The sequence below is a fragment of the Camelina sativa genome, chromosome 8 (genome assembly GCF_000633955.1).
Source record: "Camelina sativa cultivar DH55 chromosome 8, Cs, whole genome shotgun sequence".
Classification (NCBI taxonomy): Eukaryota; Viridiplantae; Streptophyta; class Magnoliopsida; order Brassicales; family Brassicaceae; genus Camelina; species Camelina sativa.
The window spans coordinates 25,767,362-25,777,240 of NC_025692.1; the positions used below are offsets into that span (position 1 = coordinate 25,767,362).

Here is a 9,879-nt window from a genome sequence, read left to right on the forward strand (position 1 = left end):
CTTAGGCAACTCCTTGATGCGGGGACAATTTGTTATGCTGATGGAGTTGAGTGAAGTGATTCCACAGATGGTGGAAGGTAGTTCTACAAGATCACCACAATGATCTATTGTGAGATCAGACAGTTTTGGGAAGATTTGGGCAATGTCTACTTGGGTCTGATCAAAACTATTGTTGAGCTTGCACAGGATCAGAGACAGCTTGTGGAGGTTATTCAAGGGAACCGTACTGCTAGAGAGTTCAGGGACATGAACCCTCTCAAGCCAAAGACTCCTGAGTTTGGCCAAATTGGTAAAGATGGAGAAGTCATGTAGATGCGCAGGAGACATACCGTTGTTGATAATCACGAGTGCCCTAAGCCTGCCCATCCTAGCAATGAAAGGAGGCAATACATACTTTTCAGAGGAAAAGTTTAATATCAAAACTTCAGCCTTAGGGAGTTCCATGTCAAACCAATCTATCTCAGTCATTTCTCCTGTAAAGGAAGAACAGAAATCCATATCAAAACATTATGTTTTCTAGTGACAAACAGAAATAATTGTGTAACGGATTCTTTACCTGTGTGAATGGAAACTACCCGGGCATTGTATGGCTCATCATTGCTCCTCTCCCATTCTCTGGGAAGCACTGACTCTCTTTTTGGCATCAGTAACCGCTCTCGTCTATTTACTGTCCCACGATTGCTTAGACGAAGTGCTACATCTCTTAGCACATCGTGCTGCGTCACAAATATGTCATAGTAGCTAGTGTACATAGCGCCAAACCTGCAAAATTAGTAAAGACGATCAAAACATAGAACGGTAGAAGTAGCTACAAGAACAGAGATCATAAAGAGTTTTCTATAGCAATACCTTGGATCTTTCACTAGAGTAAGAAGATTCCTGTTTGCTAAATCAACAACAACAGCAAAAGCACTTGTGTCCTCGAGATCATGCAACTCGACCAACACGTTTATGAGAACATCAAGAGGGATCTTCTTGTCTTCAGGGAAAGCACCGAGTTCCAAAAAACAGTCTCTGGTTTTCAGGTCGAGATTTTCTAGACTTGCTTCTATTTGAGCAAACACTCTACTGTCATGAGTTTCATCAGCAGGTTCACCCTTAGATAACCTCGTCACTGCACCTTCCCAATATTTTTCAGATTGGTTTTTCAATGAAGCACCAACAACTTTCAGAGACAAAGGTAGACCTTTACACTCCCCAACAATCTACCAAATAAACAGTGTCAATATGAGTAGTGAAACTGGAAAGAATATTACTACTAGGCATGTAGGCAGACCCATTACCTGCTGGACCAAACTTTTGCTGAATCCTGGAGGGACTGATTTCTGATTGAAAGCAGATAAACAGAACAGAGACATTGCTTCATCTTTATTTAGTAACTCTACATCATAGGTGGTTCTAGTACCCGCGAGTTTAGACCTTGAGACCACAAGAGTTGAAGTTCCAGGAATATCAAACATCAGCTGGTCCAGAGATTCCCTTGTCCAAACATCATCAAGGATCACTAGCTTCCGTGTTTGACCACTCGATTCCGGAAGAACAACACCAGAGTCAGCATCATAACCAGTAAGAAATCCCCAAATAAGCGATCTCAGCTCCTCAACATTTGGAGATTGTGATACAATCAGAAACAAAACCCGGTTTCCAAAGTGGCCTGTAAAAGCAGCAAACAAGCACCCTTTTTAGCATCAGAGAAACAGTTATCTCTAATTTCAAGAACTCAACAATAGTTCACCTGAGATTACATAATCCAACATACATACATATGAAAATATGACATCAAGAACTCAACTCATCAACTCTTAACCAGTGTCCAATATCAAGAAATCAACTCATCAACTCAACAAAACTTCACTTGAGATTACATACATATGAAAATATGACATCAAGCAACACCACAAACTACAGCTGCAATAGAGGTTACTAAAACAGAGACATGATAATCTTATTTACCTCGAACCTCCTCGTCCCGCTCAATCGCTCTAGCAAGAGTGGTTTTCCCAGAACCACTCATCCCTGAGATGCCAACAAGTCGTGCTTCATCACTGGATCTAAACAAAAACTCCTTCACCTTCCTCTTTCCCAATTCCAACCCGGCCCCCAAATTTTGAAAACCACCATNACCCATTACCTGCTGGACCAAACTTTTGCTGAATCCTGGAGGGACTGATTTCTGATTGAAAGCAGATAAACAGAACAGAGACATTGCTTCATCTTTATTTAGTAACTCTACATCATAGGTGGTTCTAGTACCCGCGAGTTTAGACCTTGAGACCACAAGAGTTGAAGTTCCAGGAATATCAAACATCAGCTGGTCCAGAGATTCCCTTGTCCAAACATCATCAAGGATCACTAGCTTCCGTGTTTGACCACTCGATTCCGGAAGAACAACACCAGAGTCAGCATCATAACCAGTAAGAAATCCCCAAATAAGCGATCTCAGCTCCTCAACATTTGGAGATTGTGATACAATCAGAAACAAAACCCGGTTTCCAAAGTGGCCTGTAAAAGCAGCAAACAAGCACCCTTTTTAGCATCAGAGAAACAGTTATCTCTAATTTCAAGAACTCAACAATAGTTCACCTGAGATTACATAATCCAACATACATACATATGAAAATATGACATCAAGAACTCAACTCATCAACTCTTAACCAGTGTCCAATATCAAGAAATCAACTCATCAACTCAACAAAACTTCACTTGAGATTACATACATATGAAAATATGACATCAAGCAACACCACAAACTACAGCTGCAATAGAGGTTACTAAAACAGAGACATGATAATCTTATTTACCTCGAACCTCCTCGTCCCGCTCAATCGCTCTAGCAAGAGTGGTTTTCCCAGAACCACTCATCCCTGAGATGCCAACAAGTCGTGCTTCATCACTGGATCTAAACAAAAACTCCTTCACCTTCCTCTTTCCCAATTCCAACCCGGCCCCCAAATTTTGAAAACCACCATCATCATCATCAGTCACCATCTCCACCGTAGCCTCAGCCATCTTCAACACCTCACGCATAGATTCACTTCCCCTGATCTTCATAGAACCAAGCTTCTCATTCAAGCTATCGCAATTCCTATCAATACGATCCAAACGCACCTCAGCATCGGCACGAAGGTGATGAACGTCAGCGAGAATATGAAGAGGCAAGCCCTGGATGAATCTGGAGATCTTCTTCTGAAGATCCTCCATCTTCTTGACATGGTAAAGCTGTCTCACCATGTTCCAACGGTGACATTTAAGAACCTTATCGGTTAGCTTCTTGCACTTGTCTAAAGTCTCGGAGAACATACGCAACTGAACCTGACGATGCTCACTGACCTCCACGCCGCTATAGACGATCTCCGTTATGGTTGGTTGAACGTTTTGGATCATGGTTGCGAGGTCTTTGGCGATGCTTCTACATCTGAAGGCTTTGTCAGATACAGCGAAGAGCTGCTTCACGAGCTCCGTCACAACTTCGCCGCCCACAAGTTCCGCCATGTCTAGGCCAATTGAGAGAGAGATGAGTGGAGAAGCAATAAGCAAAGCGTACTGAACTAAGTAAAGAGACAACGTTGTTACCACAACCACCCACTCGTGACTCATCAACGAAGCTTCGTAGGAACTTGCCTTTTTTAAGTCTCCGGAGACTTCACAATAGAGAATGACTTTTTTTCGCAAAAAGAGGAAGAGGCCAAAACAACGCCACGTCATCATCGCAATTTCCACAATCAATTATTAATTAATGGATTATTCTGTTCTTTTTTTTATGGGTGATATTTATTACGGTGAAAAGGTAAATATAAAATAAAATAAAAAATTACGGTGGAAAGGGGTAAAAAAGGATGAGTCAGTGAGACGGACCTCTCATCATCTTCAGAATCTCGGGAGGCAGTTTTAATGGCGGCCGCCGTAGCTCGTCTTCCACTAACCCATTCTCTTCCCTCCAAATTCAATCCTTCTTTTGTGTTCCCTTCATCTCTCTCTTTTCCTACTTATCTCCATCGCTCTCCCTTTCTTCGCTCCTTCTCCTCCGTCTCTCCTATCCTCTGCTCCTCCCAGGGTGATTCGAGACCGCTCGGGAGTGATTCTAATGCCTCGATTTTCGGGGATCTTCTGGATTATCTCAATGAATCATGGACGCAGTTTCACGCCACTGGTAAATTGTAATCCAGTTTAAAGTTTGTATTTTTATATATATTCAAGTGAAGTGACGGCTCTGATTGATGTGTTTTTGGCTTGCAGCTGAGGCGAAGAGACAGCTTTTGGATGCTGGGTTTGATCTCCTCAGTGAAAACGAGGATTGGAAGCTGAAACCTGGTGGCCGTTACTTCTTTACACGAAACATGTCCTGTTTGGTTGCTTTTGCCGTCGGAGACAAGTGAGTTTTTCCGATTCAGTTATGATCTTCATTAGTAGAGTAGTGAATCCTGGAACTAGGTTATGCTTGGATAGTTGATGGGTTCTTCACGAGATCCCTTTTTTTCTTTTTAGATTCCTTATTTGTTGGGTTTAAGGAACCTATATTTGTTCATAATTTTGTAGGTATGTTCCTGGTAATGGTTTTCATGCTATAGCTGCTCACACTGATAGCCCCTGTCTTAAACTTAAGCCCAAGTCTGCTTCATCTAAGTCTGGCTATCTGATGGTGAATGTTCAGACTTACGGAGGTGGTTTGTGGCACACATGGTTTGATCGAGATTTGAGTGTTGCCGGGAGAGCAATTGTGAGAGCCAGTGATGGCTCGTTTGTTCACAGGCTTGTCAAAGTGAAAAGGCCATTACTTAGAGTGCCCACTTTGGCCATTCATCTTGATCGGTAAACTTCTTTTACGGGTTTTTTTCTAGTTGTGTTGTAGACTTAATTCATTTGTTATCAAGTGGAAGTATACTAGTTCTGAAGCTCACTCATGCTGTTTTTTGTTGTTCTTGTATTGTTTAGCACAGTGAATAGTGAAGGATTTAAACCAAATTTGGAGACCCAACTTGTTCCACTACTAGCTACGAAACCAGATGAATCCTCAGCTGAGTTGAAGGAAAAAAATGTATCTTCTTCCTCCAAAGATGCTCATCATCCATACTCATGCAGGTATGACATAATTAGGTTAGTCACAAGAGTCATTCCTCTGCATTGTTTCTTACCGTGCACCGTGTTTCTAAGATATTAGATCATGAGAATAGAAATGAGAAATTTAAAGTTTAGTGTTGCTAAATTTTGCATTTTGATTTCATCATCATCAATTTCTCTGAATTCTTGATGTGGTAAAATCCGCAAATATCTCAAAGCTTCTTGATCTTGTTGCAGATTTTGTCAGATGACCTGGACTGTAAGGTTGAGGATATAGTGAGTCTTGAGTTAAATATCTGTGACACCCAACCCAGCTGCCTGGGAGGAGCAAACAATGAATTCATATTTTCTGGAAGACTAGATAATCTTGCATCAAGTTTCTGTGCTTTGAGAGCTCTCATTGATTCATGTGAATCATCTGAAAGCCTTTCGACTGAACATGATATCCGGATGATAGCTTTATTTGACAACGAGGAGGTACCTTTTTCCTATAAGATATTGATACTTATTAGGTTGCTTCAAATCGAAGAACTTATTAGCACAACTTTTGTCCTGAAATTTGTTGAATAAAAAGAGGACTTGCATTTAACCTTCCATAACATTTTCTCTTTGAGCTGATGATGTGCTTGAAACGTCTGAGCCTTTTTTGTATAAATTCTTCTTAAAAAGTGTTTTGTTTCAATAGGTAGGTTCAGACTCATGTCAAGGTGCTGGGGCGCCCACTATGTTTCAAGCAATGAGACGGATTGTGAGTTCCCTAGGCAATAATCAGGCCACTGAGTGTACATTTGACCGTGCTATCCGGAAATCTTTTCTTGGTAAACACTTTCTACTTTTCCAATTATTTATTTGTATGTAGTCTCTGGGATTTTAGTAAGGCAGTCGTATGGGTTCTTGTGGTTGCAGTGTCTGCAGACATGGCTCATGGAGTGCACCCCAACTTTGCAGACAAGCATGAAGAGAACCACCGTCCACAACTACACAAGGGTCTGGTTATCAAACATAACGCAAATCAACGCTATGCAACAAGTGGAATCACTTCTTTTCTTTTCAAAGAAGTAGCAAAACTCCATGATCTTCCAATTCAGGTTGGGTATTCTTCTTAATGTTAAGTCCCGATAGTATGTATACAACATTTAGAGACAAATTTATGGTTCTGTCTTCATCAGCCTTCTGTTCAGATGTTGAAAGCGATTTGTCTGCGGTTCTTAGGATTTACGCATAATAGATCTTCTAAGCAACCCATATTTGTGAATAGTATACAGCCAATGAAAGTTTTGCTACTTCTGCAGGAGTTTGTGGTGAGAAATGATATGGGATGTGGCTCAACAATAGGGCCTATATTGGCATCAGGAGTGGGGATTCGAACCGTTGATTGTGGCATACCTCAGCTTTCTATGCATAGGTATGCGAATTTTTAACAACTCTTTCTCATGTTTCCACATCAGATTACGTTAGACTCAGCTTCTGGTTTTTGGAACATGTTACTTGTGATACAGTGTGAGAGAAATTTGTGGAACAGACGATATAGACATCGCATACAGACATTTCAAGGCGTTTTATCGATCTTTCTCAAGCGTAGACAGGAAGCTCGTTGTGGATGATTAACTTCCCGGATATTAATCTCTAGGCAACAAAATCGTGTGCTATATGACGCTTTGTCCAGGCTCCAAGATCTTTAAGACATGGTGACTGGTGAGAATCTTAAGCTAGTTGCTTCTGTTCGTGGCTGGGTCCTCAGTATCACAACAAGTACAGAACCTGAATTTGAGTAGAGAAGGGAGAGAAATGTGTCTGTATTGTCGGTAAATCTCTTTAGCAAAACTGCACAAGTTATTTTCGGTAATTTTGTCATTATGTATTCGGTTTCTTGATTGTCTTGTTTTAGAAACATATATATACCGAAATTGGAAAATAATCTTCTAGGTTAGATTCCGGTTTGTAACACCTACTATTGTTGTTACCTTGACAAATAAACTTGTTTTTAATTTGTCGAATTATATTGAAGAATAACCTATTAATTTTCTCTCCAACAGAAAAGCTTTACAAATAAAATAAAGAGTAACCAAGTAAAGGATATATTTCTTTATGCAAGAACAATCAAAGAATAGGATAGATAAACACCAAAGATTGTATGTTACCGTTATGCCTTGCATATACCTACGGACAACGACATATCTATACAACTTTGCATTTTTTTGTATATATATTCTCCTATTACATCTAGTTGTGAATTGTTTCTTTTCTATATTTTGTTAGGGTTTGGTCTAATTAAGAAAAATATAATATGTCAATGAGTTCTAATCACTTAGACGCAACTTTGAAGGAAACATTCCGGAGGAGCCCTTTCAAATTCGCGAATACAAAGGTTCCTCATGCTGGCCTAGGCGACAGTATCTCCCCTATAAAAGAAGTTCCTGAAGAAGAAATTCTAAATGATCCCGTTAATATCCAGATTCCGTTCATCGAATCAGCTCTCTCCGCATCTCGGCTTCGCGGTAAGAGTTGTCATACCATTCTCAAATTTCGAACATCAGGGTACTAGGGTATTTTATTTACATTGTATATTTAGATAGCCTTTAGGTGATCATATACATAGCACTGAATTATTAGCATAGCGTGATCTTGTTGTTTATGTAGGAAGGAATACGAACGTATATTATGAATATATACAACTAAGTCAAGGAATAAGCCAAGGTCGTGTAGAGGTGGTGAAGGACTTCTTGAACGGTCATCCGGACGCAGTGGACGAATAGATAAACCTTTACGAGACACCATTGTTAAAGGTTTGCGCGTGTGGTAAACCCGAGATTGTTAAAGAGCTTTTGCGTCGTATGACACCTGAACAAATGCTTCCCAAGATGAGCCAAAACGCTTCGTACCACACGCCCCTAACTGTCGTTGCGGTTAGTGGAAACATGGAGATTGCTGAAGCCTTAGTTGCTAAGAACCCTAAGCTTCTAGAGATTCCTGGAATCAATGGGCAGATTCCAGTTGTGGTTGCGGTTGAGAACACGCAGATGGAGATGGCTCGCTATCTTTACACCAGAACTCCGGTTCAGGTGTTACTTGAAGATTATGGATATCACGGTTCCTTGCTCTTTCTTAATGCCATCTTCTATAAAATGCTCGGTAAGAGGTTTCGTGGACTTCAAGCAACCCATGTTTTAGGCTGTTTTGATGATGATTTCTTGATTTGTTTTTCCTTCATACAATTAATTAGACATCGCGTTGGATCTGTTCAACATGAGCAGACGCTTAGCCGTCACAAAACACTTGCAAATTGAGTCGATTCCCATCATTGTCTTGGCTTCAAAGCCAGATTTATTTCCTGGTGGCTGCGATCTCGGACCACTGACACGTTTCATCTACTCTTGTCTGTCCTAATCTAAGACCTCTTCATTACAAAGATCAATCATTTTGTTATTCTTCTTTGATCCAACTCATCAGTCCTTCTTTTACTTGCTAGGGATACAAGTAAAGCTGCCAACTCTTCCAGAGCCTTCTCGTTCCAACAAAGATCATCAGAGTAAGTTCTTCCCTAAACATCAGCTTCATCTAAAGTCTCTATATTCCTCTGAAGTAAGTGAGAAAATTTCAAATTTTTTTCCTAGATACTCTGATGAGGAAGCTGCTCAAAGGCCTCTCCAAATGGACCGGTAAGTATTAGGTTTTCGTCAGCTCAGCAAATGAACTGATAAGTATTAGGTTATTCAATAGAATTCACATGAAATTGAAATCTTGATTGAGTGATGTTTTCAGGAATAGATGAAGTGTACCGACTTAAGGTCATGCATCTACAAGCCAAGAAGCTTCTACGGGGAATATCAGAAGAAACATTGGCCTTGGGATTGAAGGAACGTTCCGAGACAGTGGATGAGGCTTTACTCTTTGCTGTAAGGTACGGGAATGTGGATTTCTTGGTGGAGATGATCAAGAACAATTCGGAGCTTCTATGGTCCACGAGAACAAGCTCGAGCAGTACTCTGTTTCTCTTGGCCGTCGAGTTCAGACAAGAGAAGGTGTTTAGTCTCCTCTACGGTCTGGACAACAGGAAGTACTTATTGCTCGCCGACAAGGACTGTGACGGCAATGGTGTGCTTCATCCCGCCGGCTTTCCTTCTCCTCCTTACAAGCTCTCTACTGTCGTTGGCGCACCTTTGCAGATGCAACGCGAGTTACAATGGTTCAAGGTTTGCTCTGTTTCTCTCATTCATAGCCAAAACAGAGGAAAACAGAGTTCTAAAAAAATCGAGTCTTCATAATGTAGGAAGTGGAGAGAATCGCACCGGAGATTGAGAAGGAGAGAGTAAACACAGAAGAGCAAACACCGATCGAGATATTCACAAAGGAGCACCAAGCATTGCGAGAAGAAGCCGAGAAATGGATGAAAGATACGGCTATGTCTTGCAGCTTAGTCGCGGCTCTCATCGTCACGGTCACCTTCGCGGCGGTCTTCACCGTCCCTGGTGGCACCGACGAAAATACAAAAGGTAAACCCTTCCACCTACATGACCGGCATTTCATTACCTTCGTGGTCTCCGATTTGATCTCCTGCTTCGCGTCCTGCACGTCGGTTCTCATATTCCTCGGGATACTCACCGCAAGATACTCCTTCGACGATTTCTTGGTCTCGCTTCCGACAAAGATGATTGCCGGACTTTCGATACTGTTCGTCTCTATCGCAGCGATGCTTATGGCGTTCTCGTCGGCGCTATTCACGATGATGGATAAAGAGAAATGGATCGTTGCTCCGACGATCCTTTTGGCTTGTTCACCGGCGCTACTGTTTGTTCTGCTTCAGTATCCTCTCCTCAAGGA

At 41.3% G+C, this 9,879-nt stretch overlaps 3 protein-coding genes across 4 annotated transcripts in view; 2 read left to right on the forward strand and 1 right to left on the reverse strand.

Annotated features, from left to right (window-relative positions):
• LOC104709941 (probable disease resistance protein At5g04720) overlaps nucleotides 1-3,596 on the reverse strand; it is a 6,350-nt gene extending 2,754 nt beyond the window's left edge. Inside the window, exons 1-5 of one of the 2 annotated variants that reach the window (XM_019228968.1) lie at nucleotides 2,967-3,596; nucleotides 1,954-2,118; nucleotides 1,284-1,654; nucleotides 850-1,205; nucleotides 576-762 (exon numbers count right to left, since the gene is read on the reverse strand). In XM_019228968.1, the coding sequence (XP_019084513.1) occupies nucleotides 576-762; nucleotides 850-1,205; nucleotides 1,284-1,654; nucleotides 1,954-2,118; nucleotides 2,967-3,492 (1,605 nt within the window). In that variant the 5' untranslated portion in view covers nucleotides 3,493-3,596. The other variant, XM_019228967.1, reaches the window with a different exon arrangement.
• Nucleotides 3,840-7,005, forward strand: LOC104708650 (probable aspartyl aminopeptidase). The gene is made up of 9 exons (XM_010425244.2): nucleotides 3,840-4,150; nucleotides 4,237-4,372; nucleotides 4,537-4,809; nucleotides 4,933-5,079; nucleotides 5,277-5,535; nucleotides 5,744-5,876; nucleotides 5,965-6,146; nucleotides 6,351-6,463; nucleotides 6,558-7,005. Exons 1-9 carry the CDS (start codon nucleotides 3,892-3,894, stop codon nucleotides 6,664-6,666), a joined length of 1,611 nt encoding a protein of 536 aa, XP_010423546.1. The 5' UTR covers nucleotides 3,840-3,891; the 3' UTR covers nucleotides 6,667-7,005.
• On the forward strand, nucleotides 7,321-9,877 carry LOC104709942 (the record flags this gene model as incomplete). The annotated part of the gene is made up of 7 exons (XM_019228844.1): nucleotides 7,321-7,556; nucleotides 7,699-8,190; nucleotides 8,282-8,434; nucleotides 8,528-8,587; nucleotides 8,673-8,717; nucleotides 8,821-9,251; nucleotides 9,329-9,877. Coding segments are annotated over exons 2-7 (1,536 nt in total), but the record flags the coding sequence as incomplete, so codon positions are not given.